At 38.0% G+C, this 21032-nt stretch overlaps 1 protein-coding gene across 6 annotated transcripts in view; it reads left to right on the top strand.

The window, feature by feature from the left end:
- The first annotated feature begins 1431 nt into the window (after positions 1-1431).
- Positions 1432-21032, top strand: part of Adgb (androglobin) — a 170528-nt gene continuing 150927 nt past the window's right edge. For all 6 annotated transcript variants that reach the window (XM_046427449.2, XM_046427450.2, XM_046427451.2 and 3 more), the window contains exons 1-2: positions 1432-1544; positions 18810-18972. In XM_046427449.2, the coding sequence (XP_046283405.1) occupies positions 1471-1544; positions 18810-18972 (237 nt within the window). In that variant the 5' untranslated portion in view covers positions 1432-1470. The remainder of the gene's footprint in view (positions 1545-18809; positions 18973-21032) is intronic.

Below are 21032 nucleotides of genomic sequence, written 5' to 3' on the forward strand. Positions count from 1 at the left end.
AGGCTCTGAAGATGATTTCATTGCCTTCAGATATAGTATATAGAGAGATTTTTAGGCCACCCCTGCAGTCAGAACATTAATACTTTTGACTAAATTCATTTAATTTGCATATAGGAATACAATGAAGTTACTGACTGTCATCTCTGTAACCCTCAATAGTAATAATTTTAGAACAGTTTGACAAGGCATAGACTATGCTGGGTGGAGGGGGATGGGCATTCATTTGTCAGAGAAATCAAAAGATTTGCTTTGCCAAGGCTCACTTCCTCTCTGCTTCTCATCTACACAACTAGTACTCTGGGAAATACCTTCTTCCCAAGAGCAGAAAGTATTTATTTTATGTAAAGATTTCTAGGTTTGTGGGAGAGACAGCCTAGAGTTCTTAGGGTTGTGCATGAAGTCTCTCTGAAGTGAAGCTACGTTGGGACAGAACAACATTTTGTTTTGTTTTAATGAATATGAAAGTTATTCCAAACTAAATATAGGCCCCGCTACTTAGTATTTACTTGGGTGGCTTCATTTATTCATGTTATCTGTCTGCTCCTTGAAGTCATCTGAGCTGTCATCTGTAAGAGAGTGACCTCTATTTTTCTGTGCTTTTATGGTGTGCCTAATGTTTTACATGCTTCTTATTTATCCTCAAAACAGAACTGTGAATTAGGTACTAGCATCTCCTGCTTATAAATGGGTAAACTGAGGCCCAAAGGGAAGAACTAGCCAAGACAAGATAACTAATAAATACCTTCATAGATTAACTAATAATTAAGAGCCAGTCTCAATAGTCTTAGTTTACTTGGATCTGTGTGGTCAGGCTCCACAGACTTTTCTAGACAGTCTATCAAGTACCCTTTGGATTTATTCTTTTATATGAATAGCTAAGACACCTGCATGATTATTTTACATATCTTACATCATCTAACCTTAAGTGACTAAGGGTGACCTGACTTGTCATTCCTGTAGGGAACATACCCCCTACACCCACCAGATTCATTTTTTGAATCTCAGTAGTTTTTAAGTCATGGGCAAACTCGGTGTGTCCTTAATGTTTCCTTGAGAATTATTCAAGGAACTTCTTATGTTAGCCAAGAGAAGACCTGGTGTGTGTGTGTGGGGGTGGGGGGGGGGACTCAAATAATATCCACTGAATACTAATATTCAAAGGGCTGAACCTCCAGGAGAGGCCACATGTGTCTTAAGTTCAGAAGAGCAAAACCAGGCAGAGTCCGCCCAACAGAACTCCAGTTAGTTAATCAAAGCTGCCATCAATCCAACTAATTCCTCGCCTGGCACCTCAGTTACTCCCCATACACCAGCTCTCGGTTTCCACCTGGTTGGGACTGGTGACAGGCTTGCAGCCGGCTTGCTCGGTCCAGGCAGGACCCGCCCCGTGCTCAGGACGCAGCGCTGTCTCCTGGCAACCGCCCACGCGGTGCCCTGGGTGCTCGGCCGCTCTGCGCTCAGAGCCCGGCCATGACCTCCAAACAAGGCAAAAAGAAAGAGGTGAATCGGATCAACTCCGCGCACGGATCGGAAAAGTCTAAAGAGTAAGGGACTCTGCCTGCCCATCCGCCCCCACACCTCCCCCAGTAGCCACTGGCTACTGCCACTGGGACTGCCTCCCTGAGCGAACCCCGGGCAGGAGGTTAGCTGGGCCCCTTGCAGCTTCTCTATCTGCCCTGGAAAGCTGAGGCGCCCCTGAGCCACCGCCTATCCCAGAGGCCCTGGTTTTCTTGCTTTGGAAGTTCACTGTGTCTGACTCCCACCCTGAGATCCCCCACCTCCCTCCTTCCTCTGCATGGAGCCCCATCAGGCAGTTCAAAAGCTGTAGCTTCCTTACAGAAGGGGCCGAAGACTTCCAGTAAAGGCAACGTCTACCTGGACCCAATAATGAGAGAGAGAAAGTTTTCATCTTAATGGTGATCCCCTACTTTGTATCAGATGGAATCAGATATAAAGTGGCTTCAGAAAATTAAAATAGTTGAGGTGTATAGTTCGAGTTACTAACGTTCACTCTGAGGAGACCACAACTCGTGGGATCTTTATAATGCTCCTTTCTGCGTGTTGGTATAAGGTGTTGTTGATCTTTTTCCTTTGGCGATATCTGGTCATCAATAGCATAACTATTTAATCGTTATGAATTAATAACTAGTAATTAATATTAAACAATATCCTATGGCTTAAATGTATATAAGTTCTAGTACATTCCAGCTTTGAGAGAATGCCAAAGACCTGACCCTACTTCATTGGGATAATCATGTTCTTCATGCGATGCCTACAGTGGGTGGATACTAAATTGTTTTCTTTTTTTTAATTTTTTAATATTTATTTTTTAGTTTTCGGTGGACACAACATCTTTGCTTGTATGTGGTGCTGAGGATCGAACCCAGGCCGCAGGCATGCCAGGCGAGCGCGCTACCGCTTGAGCCACATCCCCAGCCCCTAAATTGTTTTCTTAAACCCTTGATGTTTGGGCATCTCCTTCCTTGCCTAAAGAATCCATATTGGACTTTTGTTCACAGATCCCTAGTTTAAACTCTTTCACTTTGAGAACTCTTTTTCTGGACTTATTCCAGCATCTGTAATTCTCTAGTCCCAGGCAGATTTCCAACTATCTGGAAGATGATACATTCATGTTATTACCTTAAATTTCAAATACTGTGTTATATATGTAAGTGATTTTAACATGATTGTTTTATTTCTGTGTACCAGGACAAATTGGGCCATTTCAATGTTGTTTAATGGCTTCCATTCTTATAGGTTCAAGGCCTACAAAGTCCTAGAGGATTAGGTCTCTGTTTCTTCTCTAATCTAAACTTTGTTCACTTAACTTCAGATTAAGTAGCATCTTCTATACTTTTGGAAACACCTCAGGCTTGTTCTCACCCCAGGGACTTTGCACTTGCAGTTTCCGCTGGTGGAAAGCTCTTTCCTCCAGATCTCCATATGATTTCTCCTTCACCCCCTTCATGTGTTTGCCTACCTGTCATCTTCTCCTGTCATCCTCTTGGAACACCTGATTTAAAATTACAAACCTCACTTTCCTGCCCAAACCAAAATCAAAACCAAAACACTCCTTATCTTCCTTCACTGCTTTATTTTTCTCCATTGGGCTTTTTTGTTTGTTTGTTTGTTTGTTTTTCCTTCTTGAACATATTTCATCTTTTAAAAATTATGTCTTTAAATTTGTCTTCGTAACAGAATGTAGTTTTCATGAAGACTTTTTTTTTCTTTTTATACACTGTCAGTTCTTAATGCCTAGAATAGTTCTTGGGTCATACAAATATTAAACGAGTGAATAAATGCATGCATGATAGTGTTTGACTAAGAGATTGTAACAGTATTGCAAAAGAACTTTAAATACACCAAAGAAAAAAAAATAGCTTACTCAATGATGATTATGCAATGATGATTAATGCACACTGAAGGCTCACAACTCGTTAGGAGCTAGGGAAAATCTTTGACTTCCAGTTCATATTGATTTTGAGTTTATATTCTGAAAGAGAGGAAATTGTTAACTCCCATGAAGAAACTGATAAAACCAGATGCTACAGAATACATGACCTGGCCCTGCCCTGTGAGGGTGGAGCACACAGTAGAGACAGGGTCCTTGCTGGTAGGTCACTGACTTGTCCCTTGCCAGGACTTCTGTTTTCTTTTCGTCATGATAATGTGTTTCTCACATGTTTCTCTCTTCCAGGAGAAGAATTTTATCAATATGCTTTCATTTATGAAAATAGAAGAAAAAAGGGCTGTTATCAAAAATTTAAAAAGCCAGGCTTTGCTACAAACTACTAAGTGTTAAATACCAAATCAGATTTTGCAGTAGCCTTAAATGATAGGATGTAGAGTTCATTGTAAATCAGGTCTATCCTCTGAGGTTTATTGAAGAAGTAATCAGAGATACCAGGCAAAATCATAGACAGAAGACAAACAAAGTGCTACCTGCCATAAGGTACAGGGGTCAAAGTCTAGCAAAGCTCCACTATGACTGTCATTTGAGATACACTGGGAAAATTTAGAGGAAATTTTTATGTTGCCTTAACCACACCTTGTAGTTACACATCCAATAAAAGCAACTCACTCATCCTGGATGCAGAAATAAGAAAAAAAGGTTTTCAGAGCCTTGGAAAAAGGCATCCCATAATACTCTATTCTCCCGAGCTGCCATCCGTTGCTTCTCTTTTTTGCCCTAAAATGATGTGTCAGTCTTGATCAAGGGCCATGTCTGACTTTTACCTACTAAGGTGACTAGCACGTAATAAGCTCTTCTGTTTATTAAATGAGCTTATAGGTTAGCTACCTACCTTGGTTTTCATTCTTTTGGAATTCCAATTCTCCTTTCTTTTCCTATTTGCTCAGCTATTGGCACAGTTCAAAAACCAAGAGGTCACTAGGAATACAGCAGAATGAACTATGACTTTAATTCATAAGTAAATATGACCATGAATCAGCAATGAAAATCATGCCAGTTACTGAGTTGCCAGTTTTTACATTAGATTCAGTCATTGTTATTACGTTTTTATCTCTAGTCCTCTGTAACCTCCAGTATGAAATCTCTCTTCCAGGATTGACCCTGGCACTAGTGATTTTTGTGGTCTCGGGCACATCATTTTATATTCTGACGTTTGTTTTCTGTCTTTAAAGAGCATATCTAATTAAAATGGCTTTCACCACACACTTCTTGTTCTTTTTTCTGTTTTATTTTTCCTACTATTCTAAACTCCTATGAGTCTATAGATTTTTTAAAAACTCTTCTGAGTCCATAATAAAGGCATTTTGTTATAGTAAAAGGTTTAACATCTTGACTTAATTGGTTTTTCCAGGTTGTAACTTTTTCACATAACAGATTTTAACATAATTTTTACCACCCTTTCACAGGGTGTTACTCTTGTTCTCTTTACTCATCTTAGTTCTAGCTGTTTTAACAGAATATTGTAGACTGGGCAGCTTAAACAACCAACACCAATTCCTCCCAGTTGTAAACGCTGGAAATCCAAGTTCAGGGCGTGGCATGGTCAGATGCTAGTGAGGACCTTCTTGTGGATTCACATGTTGTTGTCTTTGTTTTGCACCTTTACAGGGTAGAGAAGGAGGGAGAGCTCATTCTTACCTCTTTTTATAAGGACATTAACCCCATCTTGAGAGCCTCACATGACCTAATTACCTCCCAAACGCCCCACGTCCTAATACTACTCCTTTGTGACTTCAGGTTTCAACATATGCATTTGCGGGATCCTAGACACTCAGTCTGTAATGATATCTAATAATAATTCACAATTATAAACACATTTAAATTAATTGATTTGTTTTTTTTGGGTACCAGGGATTAAATTCAGGGTCACTCAGCCACTGAGCCACATCCCCAGGCCTATTTTGTATTTTATTTAGAGACAGGGTCTCTCTGGGTTGCTTAGTGCCTCCCCATTGCTAAGGATGGCTTTAAATTCACAATCCTCCCGTTTCAGCCTCCTGAGCCCCTGGGATTATAGGCGTGCCGCCACTGTGCCCAGCCAAATGCATTGATTTGATGTATTATTGATTTGATAATTAGTAGGCATGGCAAAGATTCTTTAACTGGTTAGATACCTCTAGAACGATTTGTAGTGATATCAAGACAAAAATTTTATCTTCTTGAAGTACTAAATAGAAGCCTTTGTATATCACGGATATTACATCAGAGGCAAAGAAGGCATATGATTTAATTATTAAAAGATAGTAGACATTCAATAAAATGTGGGGAAAATGGTATTAGAAGTATTAATACAGACCTTCCTACACTACAATATCTGGCACATTAATGGGCAGTTTGAGATTGGAATGCAATATGGCATTTATAGGCCCAAAATTTTGTTTCACTTCTAATAGTACATTCAAACAAAGATGGAAAAACAAATAATCTGTTCTACTAAAGAGAACTGTATAGACTTTTAGATTAGTAATGATGATGAAATATCTTCAAACCTCTTTCCAAAACAGAATTGAAATGCATTTTTTAGTCTTCAAGTGAATCTCTTTGTAAACATAAGGCACATCTAAATATTGTAGAATTTTTGGAAAAGACTAACATCTGTTTCTATGAAATTTGAAGACAGGACTATTGCAAAAGCTGAATTATGATAATAATATTAAATCAACATGAAATAAATATCTTACTGAATATTCAGTGAGTTCTTTTTTTTTTTTTAATTTTTTATTGTGGGTTGTTCAAAACATTACAAATTTCTTGACATATCATATTCCACACTTTGATTCAAGTGGGTTATGAACTCCCACCTTCACCCCATACACAGATTGCAGAATCACATCAGTTACACATCCATTGATTTACAAATTGCCATACTAGTGTCTGTTGTGCTCCGCTGCCTTTCCCATCCTCCACCCTCCCCCCTCCCCACCTCTCCCCTCCCCTCCCCTCCTCTCTCTCTACCCCCTCCACTGTATAACCCTGAGGGTCTCCTTCCATTACCATGCAATTTCCCTTCTCTCTCCCTTTCCCTCCCACCTCTCATCCCTGTTAAATGTTAATCTTCTTCTCCTGCTCTTCGACCCTACTCTGTTCTTAGTTACTCTCCTTATATCAAAGAAGACATTTGGCATTTGTTTTTTAGGGATTGGCTAGCTTCACTTAGCATAATCTGCTCTAATGCCATCCATTTCCCTGTAAATTCTATGATTTTGTCATTTTTTTAATGCAGAGTAATACTCCATTGTGTATAAATGCCACATTTTTTTTATCCATTCGTCTATTGAAGGGCATCTAGGTTGGTTCCACAGTCTTGCTATTGTGAATTGTGCTGCTATGAACATCGATGTAGCAGTGTCCCTGTAGCATGCTCTTTTTAGGTGTTTAGGGAATAGACCAAGAAGGGGAATAGCTGGGTCAAATGGTGGCTCCATTCCCAGCTTTCCAAGAAATCTCCATACTGCTTTCCAAATTGGCTGCACCAATCTGCAGTCCCACCAGCAATGTACAAGTGTACCCTTTTCCCCACATCCTCATGAGATTCAAGAGAGCAGGTTCAGCGAAATAAGCATCGTGGTTGGTAAGTGAGATGATCCTCTGCCTGCAGAGATCAGAAAAAGAACCTTCCAAAGAAAGCAAGTCAGAGTAAGGAGGTGTCCTGTATAGCTCCAGGGTCACTCCTTAGAGTCCACATGGAAAGGCAGAGGTAGGAGAAGGGACCCTGGAGGAAGGAAACCAGGTGCGTACTGAGCTTTGTGATTTCCCCAGTTGACCTTTGTGGATCTTAACAACTCAAGTCAATTAACAAATTTAAGAGGTTAATTTCATTGATAGAAACTTCTCCAGAGGGAACTCTATGTACATTTCCCAACCATTTAAAGATCATATCTCCTTCTCAAGTCACCAGTGAGCCCTGAAGAGTAAGGGATTGTGAAACATGGTAGCTTTTATCAAAGGATCTGTAAACTGGACTGGGGTAAGATTTATGCAGAAGTAAGTAGGAAATATATGGTGACATCACGATTTTTGGTATGGTGAAGGGGAGGGGCGTATTAGAAATCATAGGTGTCAGCTTGGGGTTAGGTAAAAGAAATCTTGAGACTTCCCGTGTGAGGCTTGTGTGAGCCAGAGGAGAGGAAGCTGCTTCCCTCTGGAGCTACTCCTCCAAACCTTTAACAGCTACTGGGCAGTGAGATGGTGCTCCTTGGCTGGGTGGAGGGTTATGAACTGACTCAGTGCTGACACATCAAAGATCTAAAGTGAGTGTTCAGTAGGAGAGGGACAGATTAAAGAACTTGAACTCTATGTAGTGGGGAGGCAAATGACTTTAAATAACCAAATAATGATTTATGAGGTATAATTCCACATACATGGATCTGGTGCTGGATTAAAATCATCGTAGCAACAAAAGGCAGTGGTCTGAGAGAATGGGACATGTCCAATTCTGGGCACTCCTGATACATTGAGAAACACAGTGAAAGAGGGTTGGGTTTGCTGGCATGGGAGCTAATTGTGGTTGAAGACTGCAGAAGCCAAGGTTCCATCCTGCAGTGGCAGTATAATGTGGCAGTGATGTCATCATGTCTGAAAAGAAAAGGAAAACAATGTGTGTCCATGAGATTCAAGGACAGATTTCTGAACACCTCACCTAAGTCATTTGTGTTCTCCTGGGGGCTGACACAGTGTGTATTTAATAAGTGCATGTGTGATTTGACTGAGGTGAACTGGAACCCTGGCATAGTAGCCAAGCCATAAATCCCTCTGAATTGGAGGGTGAGACCATGAGAAGCCAGAGGGAAGAGGTCCTGTCATAGGCATCCCATCCCCAGGAAACAGTTGGTGCAGATCAGGGCTTTAGATACATGTCACTAGCAAATTCTTAGTAAAACCTTCAGCCAAAAAGCCCTCATCTTAACGGTGCCTGCCTTTAGATCTCCCATTGAAATAATCTTCACCTGAACATTTATGTAGTAATTCATTCAAAGTTGACATTGTCTGTGAACCATCTCTGACAATAAAGCCTTTTTTTAAAAAATTTTTTTAGTTGCTCATATTTGAGTTTTCTTAGCTTTGAGGCAGAAGCAGATTTAAGTTTGCTCTGGGGAATTATTAGACAGGTAAAAAGGTTAGTTTGAAAAGATTTAAATTTATAGACTCATAGAATGAGTTACTCATTGTTAACTAAAAACAATCAAATTTATGCTTTGATACTCACAGCATCATTGCTAATGCTTCTGGATGAGCAGGCCAGTGCTCCATGAAAAGGGAATATTTAAAAACAATTAATTGACTTTCATGTTACTTTGACATTTCTAGGCCACAGATTATTTAAATCAAGGAATTAATTTAAATAATATATAATAAACTTATTTTGCCACTAAACGTGAGATAAAATGACTAAAAATTATATCCAGGACAGTTTAAAAATATATGTTTGACAAATTTGTGTAACATGAAAGATTGGATGAAATATTGCCAGTCTTTCTCATTTTCACCCAATGGGTCTTTCCTTAAATTTTATTGTGAACCTTCCTTTCCAAGGTAGGTGCAAACTAATGAATTCCATTTTATATGGCGGTAGGCACATTTATTTATATTACTGAATGAACTGAATTAATACATGGTATATTTTAAATACTTACAATTTGTTTTGTTTTGGTTACCGGTGTCAAAATGAACACTGTATTTCAAATATTTTATTTTTCTTCCATTCTTCTGATTAATATCAGAATTTTATATATCACTTCAGTTAAGTTCTCAAAAGACTACCAGTGGGCCCTTTCTGCCCCCAACCTCAACCCCCAGTCTCCAGTCCATGGAGAGGGTTCAGGAGCCAGGGTCAACCCAAAGCTGCCACCAGGCTCTTCACTTTCAGTCATTCTGTAGCATTTGTATTTGAGTAACACAACTCCAAGAGGACCCCTTTTAGTAGAGGGGGGTATTCAGGGGCACCATCTATTGATTCCAAGAATAGAGCACATGTCAGTTTAGTCATTAATAAAATACATGTCATCAAATCCTTGTGGATGTACAAGGAAAGGGAGAGAAAGAAGGAAGGACTGTGGCTATTTTGCTTGATTTTGTCCCAGGCATGAGCCAGAAATGCAGTGAGAGTTTAACTGGATAAGGTTAAAGTCAAGGGTTAAGTCTGTGTACTGCACAAATTCATAGCAGGACACTTCCGCATAGTACTGTGATGGAAAAGGCAGATGAATAAATGAGACAAAGTTACATGCTTGCTGTACCTTGGGTCAAGGTCTAGGAAAAATTTAAGACTAATTTACACCGCAAGAAATGATGTTATGAGAAAAATAGTTGGGTCTGTGTAAAAATAGGGTGGCTTGAGCCTGTGCATGTAGGAGCCTTTGGGTCCTACAGACCTGTTTGTTCCCTTCCTGGATTCCGACTGGAGTCATTAGGAAGGCTGTGTGGTGTATTTGCATACCATGATAATGTTTGCTCTTCATAAATCTCGGCTTTGCTGCTGAAGGTGTCATATCCTGGGAAATGGCAGAAGCTGAAGATCCTAGCGGCCTGCATACTTGACTTGGGGCCAGAGCAGCACAGCAGCCTATGCCAGGCTGCTCAGACACCCGCAAGGGAACACACAGAACTGCAGCTCAATCTCTGCTTTCTGGCTCTTTTCTGCTCCTCTCTGTCCCATTAGCCCCACCTTGTTTTCTTCCTTCCACACCCCAAAGTAAGTCATTCTCGGATGGTCTGACTTAAAATCTCTTTTTACTTCCTTTTGATCATCAAAAACAACTGTTCCTGATTTAATTCAGCTAAATTAACATCTGTGATCCTTGTCATGAAAATAAGCTCCTGTGTAAGTAGGAAAACCCACTCTGGTGTGTCCTCCTGCTCCAAATCAAACCTGACAAAACCAGAGGCCTCCTCTTCTCTCCCAAAAGGCCACACTCCTGTGTTGCTCCTATTAGAGAACGTTATCACCAACTTCCAGTCACCCTAACTCAGAGGTCAGTCACCTCTGACCCCTTCCTCTCCTTTCCTATTACATCCAGCTCTTTTCTTTGTTCTTCTAATTTTTATCCTTGGCTCCCATTTATTTTCTTCCCTGACTTCCTGAAGTTGAGGCCCTTAGTAACTCCAGGTAGAACCACAAAGAAAACATTCAAATCCCCTGGCCTTTAGTCAGGTTTGTTCTTATCCAGTTTACTTTATATGCAGATGCTATTAGTAACCTTCTCACTATACCAAAAGGCTGGTAAGATGTTTCTGCTTAAAAAAAAATAGATTGAAGGAAGGAAAGAAAGGAGAAGTAGAGGAACAGGGAGGCGGATGTAGGGTGGGGAGAGAGAGTGAGAAAGCTTCAGTTTCAGCTCCCTCCTACCCCTGCATCAGCCCAATACAAATATACTACCATTCTTCCACCTTTCCTCCTCCACCCCCCTTCCCATCTCCTCTTCTGTGTCTGCAGTGGCCTTCACACCACCCCAATCCCATCCTATTCCAAAGGTCTTCTTTTCCTGCAGACAACATTGACTTTCCCTGTGGGAGGGAGTGCTAAGAAAGCACTTCGTTTTTAACTTTGTTATAACACTCTTCAACTTTTGCCCTTACATTTTGCCTATTTCCTGTATTTATTCTCACGAATTTTAAATTATTTGAGGATTGAAACAAAAATCTTTTAAATCTCTGTATTAACTCAAGCGCAATGTATTGGGGAAAAAATGGATAGATGTTGAATTTTCAAATTGAATATCTACTTAAAGAATTTTGGTGAAAAGGAAGGGAAAGAAGGTTTTAAATATTTTTGATTTTAAAAACACTTTCCATTTGCAGTTTGTTTCCTTACATATTTGATTTTCTGAAGAATGCCCTTAGCTGAGAATGCCCTTAGCCCAAATTAAGTCGATTGTGTAATTCTATTCATATTCAGATTCCTTCAGGCTATTTTGACACAACTTACTTAGGAAGGCATCTGACTGCACATTGCCTAAGTCTACTGCCTCCCACTAGGAATAAAATCATGTTCTTACACTGAACAGCTTGCTCTAAGAAAACAATGGCAAAATTCCAGACCTTCATTTTATTGGAATTTTAATACCCTTACAGCAAGCAGCTTCCATAAAATAATCTAATTAAAGCAGATATATGAATGTGTCTGTGTCTCCGTAAAGCAGATTCAGTTGGGCTTTTATTATTAATGCTTAAAAGTCTCCAATGGCTGTATACATTTGTACCAGCCAATGTTTTCCTTGAAGATAATTTTTCAAGGATCTTTTATTGTGTTATGTAATCTTGTCATTTTGTTGCCTTTGAAAAATATGTGGTTAATGAGTGCTTTAAAGTTTCAAAAATGTTATTTTTTAGTATTTTGTTAATAATAGGATTATAAAATATAAAATATATTTTAATAAACTTAATTATTATACATAAAGACAACTTTGATGTTTTTCCAATTCCAAATTATGCACTATTTTTTTTTCCAAAAATAGTGTATATGATGGAGACAAAATATATCCTATGTAGTACGACTTGACAATCAAGTATATGACAGAGTGTAGACTTAAATTTAACTACATATTATGAGTCTATGAACAGATAATATTGTTCTTGTGAAGTTATGTTTTGAATTTCCTTAATTCATGCTTTAAAATTCCAGGCTCCTCTTCTTTCCTTTTTCCCCCACCTCCTTACACACATAGGTTGTGATTGGGGTAAAAATCAGTTGTCTCTATGTGCATGTGGGCCTATTTTTCAACTCTCATATCTATTCCTTTGATCTGTTTGTCTTAATGCCACCATCTTACCATCCAATTAATGTAATTAATGTAGCTTTACTAATGAGACTACAACACAAATATTATTTAGTCTTTCAATATGTTTCTTTTTTTTCAAAGTTGTTTTGCCTATTCAGGATTATTTGTGCTTCCATATGATATTTAGAATCAGCTTGTCAAACTCTTTAAGAAAAACCTGCTAGGATTTTGATTTAGATTATCTTGAAACTCCGTCAATTTGGGGTGCACTAATGTCTTACCAATATTGATTCTATATATTTATATATGTATATATCTATAGATATTCATTAATTTAGGTATCCTTCAATATCTCTCCCCAAAGTTGATATGTAATTTTCTCTTAATTTTGCTCCATAATTTTAGTTTTTTAGTTCATCTGTTGTAGATAATTTAAACTCATGCACATAATTCTCTGCCATTGATAATCTTTAAGGATGATCAACTCTACTAATTGCTGAAATGCAGTTGGTGTACTCTCATAGAAAGGACAAAAAGGACAGTGTGGCTCTTAAAATATTGAAATAATTTCTTATCAGTTGACAAACTCTCTGAAGAATACTTCTTTCCTCTGAACTCTGACCCCTCCCTAGGAGTTCTAGAACCAAACCACAGTTTGCCTGCTATAGTTAATTTCTGATGACCTGTAGCAGTTTGCTCCAATACAAAAGCAGTCTCTTCTGATTAATGGATGCATTTGCCATGAGCATTTTTTCCCTAAGTTTTATATTAGCCCGCCCTCCTAAGTCTTAGCATTGGAAATTTGGACCATTTCTGTTACCTTGGAAGTGCTACCCCTGGTGCCACACACATTGTGCAGAAGGCTGTCCCCTCTTCACTTTTCTCTGTTTCCTCATAGAATTACAGGAAATGGCACCTTGCTTGTTATACCATAATCTACAGGAGCAGCTGTGCCTGTCTTGGTTCAAGTCTAGGAGCTTATGAACCCTCTAGCTACCTGCTCCTTCATGAAGACTTTTTAATCTTCCAACATTTATAGGGTTAACTATAGCTTCTTTTCCAGGATAGATTTATAGACTTTCAAGCTTGGTTTGCTACTGTCCAAATCCATTTCTTAGTATTTACCTGTGGATTATGATATTTTAGCCCCAAATTCAACAAGTTCTTTCTGTGATTAGTCCACCCATATTTTCCAATGATTCTCAGTCATAATCATTTGCTTCCTTTGTGCTTAGCCTCTTTCCTCTGGAAACAGACTCACTCACACTTAGAATTTATCCTCTGGAATCCAGCATTTTGCCTGGCTATCCAAATTTTTTCCTCCCTCCAAACATGGGCTTATTTTAGAATATTCCACATTGGCCATTTGGAATATACAGATTTTATATTATAAACATTCCTTGCTGATTTTAATAAGATGTTTTTAAAGTAATATTTCCACCATATTATTGTATTTATCTTTGAAATCTTTTATCCAACTTGTAATTTTTTTTAGTTTATTTTTTAGCTATAGGTGGACACAATATCTTCATTTTATTTTTATGTGGTGTTGAGGATCGAAACCAGTGCCTCACGCATGGTAGGCCAGCGCTCTACCTCTGAGCCACAACCCCAGCCCCCAACTTGTAATTTTAATGAATTGAATCATTTACTACTAATTGACTATACTGCTAAATGAATAAAGTAGCTGTGGATAGCTGATTTTCAGGGCTGCATGTTTAGATTTTATAAAGCTTGGCAATTTATTTTCTAATATTATGAGTTCCTAAATATTCTTTGATTGCTTTGTGATTAAAAATTAGCTCATTCTCAGAATTGATGAGACCAGGAATAACGTGCTCTGAATACTTAGAGGCTCCCAAGTATGCCAGAGCACTAGGGCCACTCTGCCAGCAGACTTCAAAGGCATACATACTGTGCCTGTGCCAAGTTTCAAAAGTGACATGGTCATTTGAAGCCTACAGTTCATTTGACATTGGGCTGTATTCACACAGAGTTTGTGTTGTGTGCATAACACTACAGGTGATCTTTTGGACTGATTTGACACCTCTAATCAGATCTTTTAAGTATTATTCTGTGGAAACACCTTTGATGTGTTCCGAGGAAAGCATGCCAGTTAGTGATAAAGGGAGCCAGAACGTTTACTGACACTTAACAGAATGAAAAGAGAAGCAAAATACAATTTTGGTGGAGCCATTACTTCTTTAAAAATTAGATGGTCCTTTCAAATAATAGGTTTTAATATTTTGAGCTTCCTGAAAGAAGTTATTTTATCATTTTTATTTTTTTTAGGGATACAAAATCACCAATTTCTTTTCATCTGTAGGTGTATCCCAATCCTCAATAAAATGAAGATTTTATAAGTCTTGAGTTTTCTGTTAATACTATGAAGAACTTATAGTTTTCCTTGTCAGTTATTCTATTCATCTTTACCTCACATATTCTTAGGACTTCTTCTTAACAATGTATATATTCTCAGACTTTCTTTTCCAGTAAGATAGTAGATTGAGTTTTTTCTTTAGAAAATAATGATACCTAGAGGTGCTTTTATTTTAATAAGAATCTTTAGGATCCAGAAATGAGGAGGGAGTTGAAGATCAAGGAATCTCTCCTGAGCCATTCCTTTATAATATTTTATTTTTACACATGTAGGACACAGTCCTGAGGAAATGAGGAAAGGGAGTGCTCCAACCTCAGAGAAAGGCATGGCTTTCAGAGTTTAAATCCCTTTAGAGGACAGTAACTCCAAAGAAAGAGAAAGTCATGCGCGACAAATGAACACTTCGACTGGGACTTGCTGGATTGATAGCCGCTTTGTGAGTATTTCTGTAGTCCTGGTGGCCTTAGTCACTGGAATTTCCAAAAGAAGAAAAGTCAATATTATATTGAAAGAACATATTCTCAACACAGATGACCTCAGCAGAAGGGTAGAGGAGGAGAGGAAAATTCTAAGAAGGACAAACATATAAAAATACACAAAAGAAGCTGAAGTCACAACAAACAAGAAAATCAAGAGTTAGAAAATTGAAGATGATAAGGGTTGGGATTGTGGCTCAGCGGTAGAACATTCGCCTAGCATGGGCGGGACCCGGGTTTGAGCCTCAGCACCACATAAAAATAAAGGCATTGCATTGTGTCCGTCTACAACTAAAAAATAAATGTTAAAAAAAAGAGTTTTAAAAACTGATCTTTTAAAAAAAATTTAAGATGATAGAAAAATAATCTGTTATATAACTAGCATACATTTATAGATACATATATATGTATGTATATATGTGTGTGTGTATATATATATATATATATATATATATATATATATGATTTAAGATGATATTGAAATCCCAAGAGCTACGCTCTGCATTAATCAATGCTATTAATACTAGCTATAATATCGAACACCTGCCACACCTCAGCAATTTAATGCAACAAGGATATTTATCAGTCATAACAGAGCCTGAAAGAGGATGTACAGTGGTGGTCTGCATTTGTTAAATATGGTTTGCTGAATAGGGTTCCTGGCTCCCTCAATCTGTGGTGTAACCATTTTCTAAGGTGTCTTCATAGCATACAGCCAGTATCAAGCAGGGAAAGAGCGACAGAATGTCTGAGAAGCCTGAAGGAGGGATACAGCACATCTCCCCATATCGTATTTGCCAACGCATCATTGCACACATTATCAGCCAAACTGCCAAAGAAACAGAAATAGGAGGAGTGAGCATCTGGGCATCTCTACCTACATACCCCAATTTGAAGCAACTCTAATTAGGAACTGTAAAAATAAAGAGACAAAAGACATTCCTTCTTTTAGTTCATATAAATAGAGACAGATTTCCTGCTTTGTTCAGGCACTGTTCTACTTGCTAAAGATACAGGAAATTGACAAAAACTCCAAAGTTCCCTACCACTGTGGAATGCCCAAATCCTGCCCGAGGAGACACACAATAAGCTCATGAATAAAGGATTCCGGAGAGAGCTGTCAGGTGCCATAAAAATGAAGCACTAGGAATAGACGAGAGGAGAGAGGAGAGCATTGCTGTAACATCCAGGAAAGTCCTCCCCCCAGTTCTTGCCTTCTGGGAGAGAGGATTCAAGTGTCTTGTTGGTAAATTCAACATCTATTTCTTTTTATTTTCCATTTCTTGAACGATCAGCAGCATTTGGATCTGTTGCTTATTCCCTCATTAAAAAAAAAAAAAAAAAACTGCCTCACTTGGTTTTCAGGGCACCACCTTTTGCTATGCTTTACCTTTCTCACGAGGTCAGTTTCCTGTTGCTGCTCTAATAAAATACAACAAGTTCAGTGGCTTAAAATCACACATATTTATTGTCTCCAAATTCCAAAGGTTAGAAATCCAAAGTGAGCTAGGCTCAAGGTGTCAGAAGGGCTGCCTTCCTTCCTGGACGCTCAAGAAGAGAGTTCCTTTCTTATCTTTTCCAGCATCTAGAACACTCTGGCATGCCTTGAACTGTGGCCACCTTTCTTCACCTCCACAGCCAGGAATTTTGCTTTGGACCATTCTTCGGGAGTCACTTCTTCTGTCTCCTTATTCCACATTTTAGGACCTTTGGGGTGACATTGGGCCCATCCAGATACTCCAGAATAACCTTCTCATCTCAAGATACTTAACTTAGTCACACCTACAAACTCCCTTTTGCCATGGAAGGTCAAGAATCTTTGGTGTCCAGGGACCAGGAAGAGTATAGGCAGGGATCATTATTCACTGACTGCTTTTCCCCTCAGTTTTCTTAGTTGTTTCCTCCTTATATTTCTGATATTTAAATGCAGAGTGTCAAGGCACTGTGGAAACTGCTAACATATTGAACTATTTTTCTATTAATTGATAAGTAGCCTTAACATTAACCTTTCCAGTAACTCTAAGCCCCAGACATTTCCACCTCCTATCCTGGGTCTTGACCACCCCAAGGTCTTTACATCCCTACTCCTTGCCTTCTCTGCAGTCATCACCTGGTCCAGGCCACCATGAGCTCTCACATGTTGTCTCAAAACCTTCTGAGAAGTCTCCCTTGTCTCAAAAATAATGCTCAAAATTTAATCCTACCATGTTTTCCTCTTATTCAACCTCGCTTTGGCCACCTGTCTTGCTCTTCCCTGTTTCAAATAACATGTACCATATTCATGTTTCCTGTTGTTCTCTGGAGTCAGGTCCCTTCACTTCCCCTTCTAGTCACCTTCCAGCCATACTGGTCTCCAAATTATTCTTAATAAAAGTCAGCATACTCTTTGCTTCTGGAAGATTCCTTTGTGATATTTATATTTGCTATTTCCTGCACCTAGAACATTCTTCCTATGGATAGCCACTTGACTTGATCCATCACTTACTTTAACTATTTACTTAATTCTTACCTTATTATAGATCCTTTCCTTTACTGTTTCAAAGAGCACTTACCATAGTTTTTAGTTTTCTTCCTCCTGTTTTATACTTCCCCTGAGCATTTTTCACTGCTAAAACAATGGTAAATATTTACCTCGATTTATGCTATTTATTTTGTATCTACAACTCACTAGAACGTGAACTTTTTTTATGTTGATGGATTGTTATTTTATTCATTTCTTTATATGTGGTGTTGAGAATTGAACTCAGTACCTTGCACATGCTAGGCAAGAGCTCTACCACTGAGCCACAACCAGCCCCTAGAATTTGAACATTTTAAGGGCAATATCTTTGTTATTTTTTTTCAACTGCTTATTCCAAGATCTGAAGCAGCATTCTAGCCTCATGAGCAGTTTAAAAACTTGAGAAATTAAGTAAGATTCCTACTTTTGATTTTAAATTAACAATAATGAATGATCAATAAAGGATAATCAATAATAAATAATAAAAGATAATCACCTTTTAAGTAGTCTTGTTTATAAAAATGAATGTTTTTTAAAATCAAAGCCCCCAAATTTCCAAATATGGTGTCCTCCAAATATGGAGGCTCAGTTAAACAAAATATGGTATTTATAGAATATACACTAGAATATGCAGTCATTAAATTACTACTTTGATATCCATGTATAGACATGGTTAAACATATAATAATATACTGATAACATATATTATAAAAGAAAATTCAGAATGATTTTAATTTTGAATAAATATGTGTATCTTCCATGTTGGTCTGAGAGGATAGATTGCAGCCATTAATGGTGGTGTTGCGGGGAGGGGGGATATGTTTTTATTTGCCTGATTTGTATTTTGTAGATTTCTTTTAAAATAATAATGATGTAGTACTTTTATAATAGGGTAAATCAAAATTATTACGTTTGAACTGATATTTCAGAATTGTTACTATTATGAGTAAAAGATTTTTGGAAGTGTGAATTATATTTAATATCCTTATGTGTTCAGGATAATATACATACAAAGTTCTATTCATAACTTGTTTTGAGTATCTTGCATTAACAAGCAGGGATTAATTTATGATCAAAATATGCTTCTAAAATAATCTCTCTGGGGTCATTTCAGTTGTAGAATCTAAACATATAGAAGCTGTCTGATTGACAAATGTCTTTAACATATTCTGCTGACAAGATAATTAAAGGTATGTCATGCAATTAGTTCAATATTTTTATCTTGGAAATTTTAATTAAACTAATCCCGCCCCTTTCTCTTTAGGCTGTACTCCTTTGGCAGCAATGTAGTACCCAGTTCTGGTGAACAAAAGAAGGGGAAATTCCCAATCTGGCCAGAATGGAGTGAAGCTGACATCAATGCAGAAAAGTGGGATGCAGGCAAAAGTGGAAAAGAAAAGGACAAGACAGGGAAAAGCCCTGTGTTCGTAAGTAGGCTTACCAGTGATTAGACAGATCCTCTTTGGGTTTTTAGTTTTAGAATGGAATAAGATCTGTTAACAGGAAAGGTATTCATTCTTCTTCTCCACAGTCTCCATTCCAAAGAGAAATTTTGTCTTTGTCAACCTGGTCTCCCTTATCTCTTTGTTCTTCCAAGCCTTAGTCTTGAGCTTAGGTAAATCACTTTGGGGTAAATGGGAGGAATGAGATATGATTGGAGTCCTAATAAAATAAAGGGAAATGAAGAGAGAGAAAGAGACAGAGAGAGAGAGAGAGAGAGAGAGAGAGAGAGAGAGAGAGAGAGAGCAGTGTAGGCAATGGAACCAGAAACCAGGCATCTAGAGAGGGTGGTATAAATAATGAGAATCTGCCGCACAATTGCTGTTCTCTGAAGATTTTAGGAAAGATGGTTTTAAAGAGATGTTATGGTGAGATAAGAACCAAATAAGAACCCAGAATCCCCTCCTAATACCTGGATCTGAACTGTTCGTTGTTTACTTTTAGTCTTATAAGCATGATGTGTTCCTGAGGTTGGGGCTATGTGGAGTTTCTCAATTTTCCAACCATATGAATTTAGGTTATTTTGTCTATTTAAAAATTTATATTCAGGCTGAGGTTGTTGCTCAGTGGTAGAGCACTTGTCTCACATGCATGAGGCACTGGGTTCAATCCTCAGCACCACATAAATAAATAAAATAAAAATATTGTGCCCATCTACAACTAAAAAAAAAGGTCTAAAAAATTTATATTCAATTACTAAAGATTTCTGTAGGTCTGGATTATATCTAAAATATGACTTGGTTATTAGGTGAGGCAATTCATTAAAAAATATCTGTAAAACAAAAAAATTTCAAAACACAAACAAAATTGCCAAAATGGCTAGATTGAATTATCATATTTTCATTTGCATAGATAATTCTAAAGTGGTCAATATTAACTTTTAAATTTTATTCAGAAAAGGTAGAAGCAAAAACTGCATGATTCATGTCAGTAAATTTTTTTTCACAAAGGATATTTATTAAATGTATCTAATTGCTGGCTCTATTGCACCTGCAGAACAATTTCCAAATTAGCAATTTGTGTGGGTATGCATTCTTTGTACCATACCTAAAGTCATTGTGGAACTTGCAGAAGCAAAAGGTCTCTGAAACTCTCAATTCAAATGTAAACTGTTCTATGTATTTTTAGCATCAGTTCACAACTTATGGGGAGTGTGTGTGTGTGTGTGTGTGTGTGTGTGTGTGTGTTGGCTGTTGCTTTCAGAATTTACATCATAGAGTATGAAAATCCTTAGTTGAGCAATCGAGCTCTGGAAAAGAACTTGTGGAAAAGACCTAATGATGAGTCATTCCAGGTTCAGAGAAATAATATGAAGGGGAGAGCAAGCAGTGCCTGAAAACTTTGACATAGGGTACAAAAATTACTTGTGTTCATCAATGGCTTGTGGATCTCTGAAAGGTCTGGTATCGAGTTCTGGGATTTTTTTTTTTTTTGAGTTTTTTTTTTATTGGTTGTTCAAAACATTACAAAGCTCTTGACATATCATATTTCAAACATTTGATTCAAGTGGGTTATGAACTCCCATTTTTACCCCGTATACAGATTGCAGAATCACATCGGTTACACATCCACGTTTTTACATATTGCCATACTAGTGACTGTTGTATTCTGCTATCTTTCCTATACTCTACTATCCCCCCTCCCCTCCCCTCCCATCTTCTCTCTCTACCCCATCTACTGTAATTCATTTCTCTCCCTTGATTTTTTTCCCTTTCCCCTCACATCCTCTTATATGTAATTTTGTATAACAATGAGGGTCTCCTTCCATTTCCATGCAGTTTCCCTTCTCTCTCCCTTTCCCTCCCACCTCTCATCCCTGTTTAATGTTGATCTTTTTCTCATGCTCTTCCTCCCTGCTCTGTTTTTAGTTGCTCTCCTTATATCAAAGAAGACATTTGGCATTTGTTTTTTAGGGATTGGCTAGCTTCACTTAGCATAATCTGCTCTAATGCCATCCATTTCCCTGCAAATTCCATGATTTTGTCAT

Source organism: Marmota monax, unplaced genomic scaffold, assembly GCF_021218885.2.
Source record: "Marmota monax isolate L192 unplaced genomic scaffold, Marmota_monax_Labrador192_F-V1.1 WCK01_AAM20220418_F8-fsc00114, whole genome shotgun sequence".
Classification (NCBI taxonomy): domain Eukaryota; kingdom Metazoa; phylum Chordata; class Mammalia; order Rodentia; family Sciuridae; genus Marmota; species Marmota monax.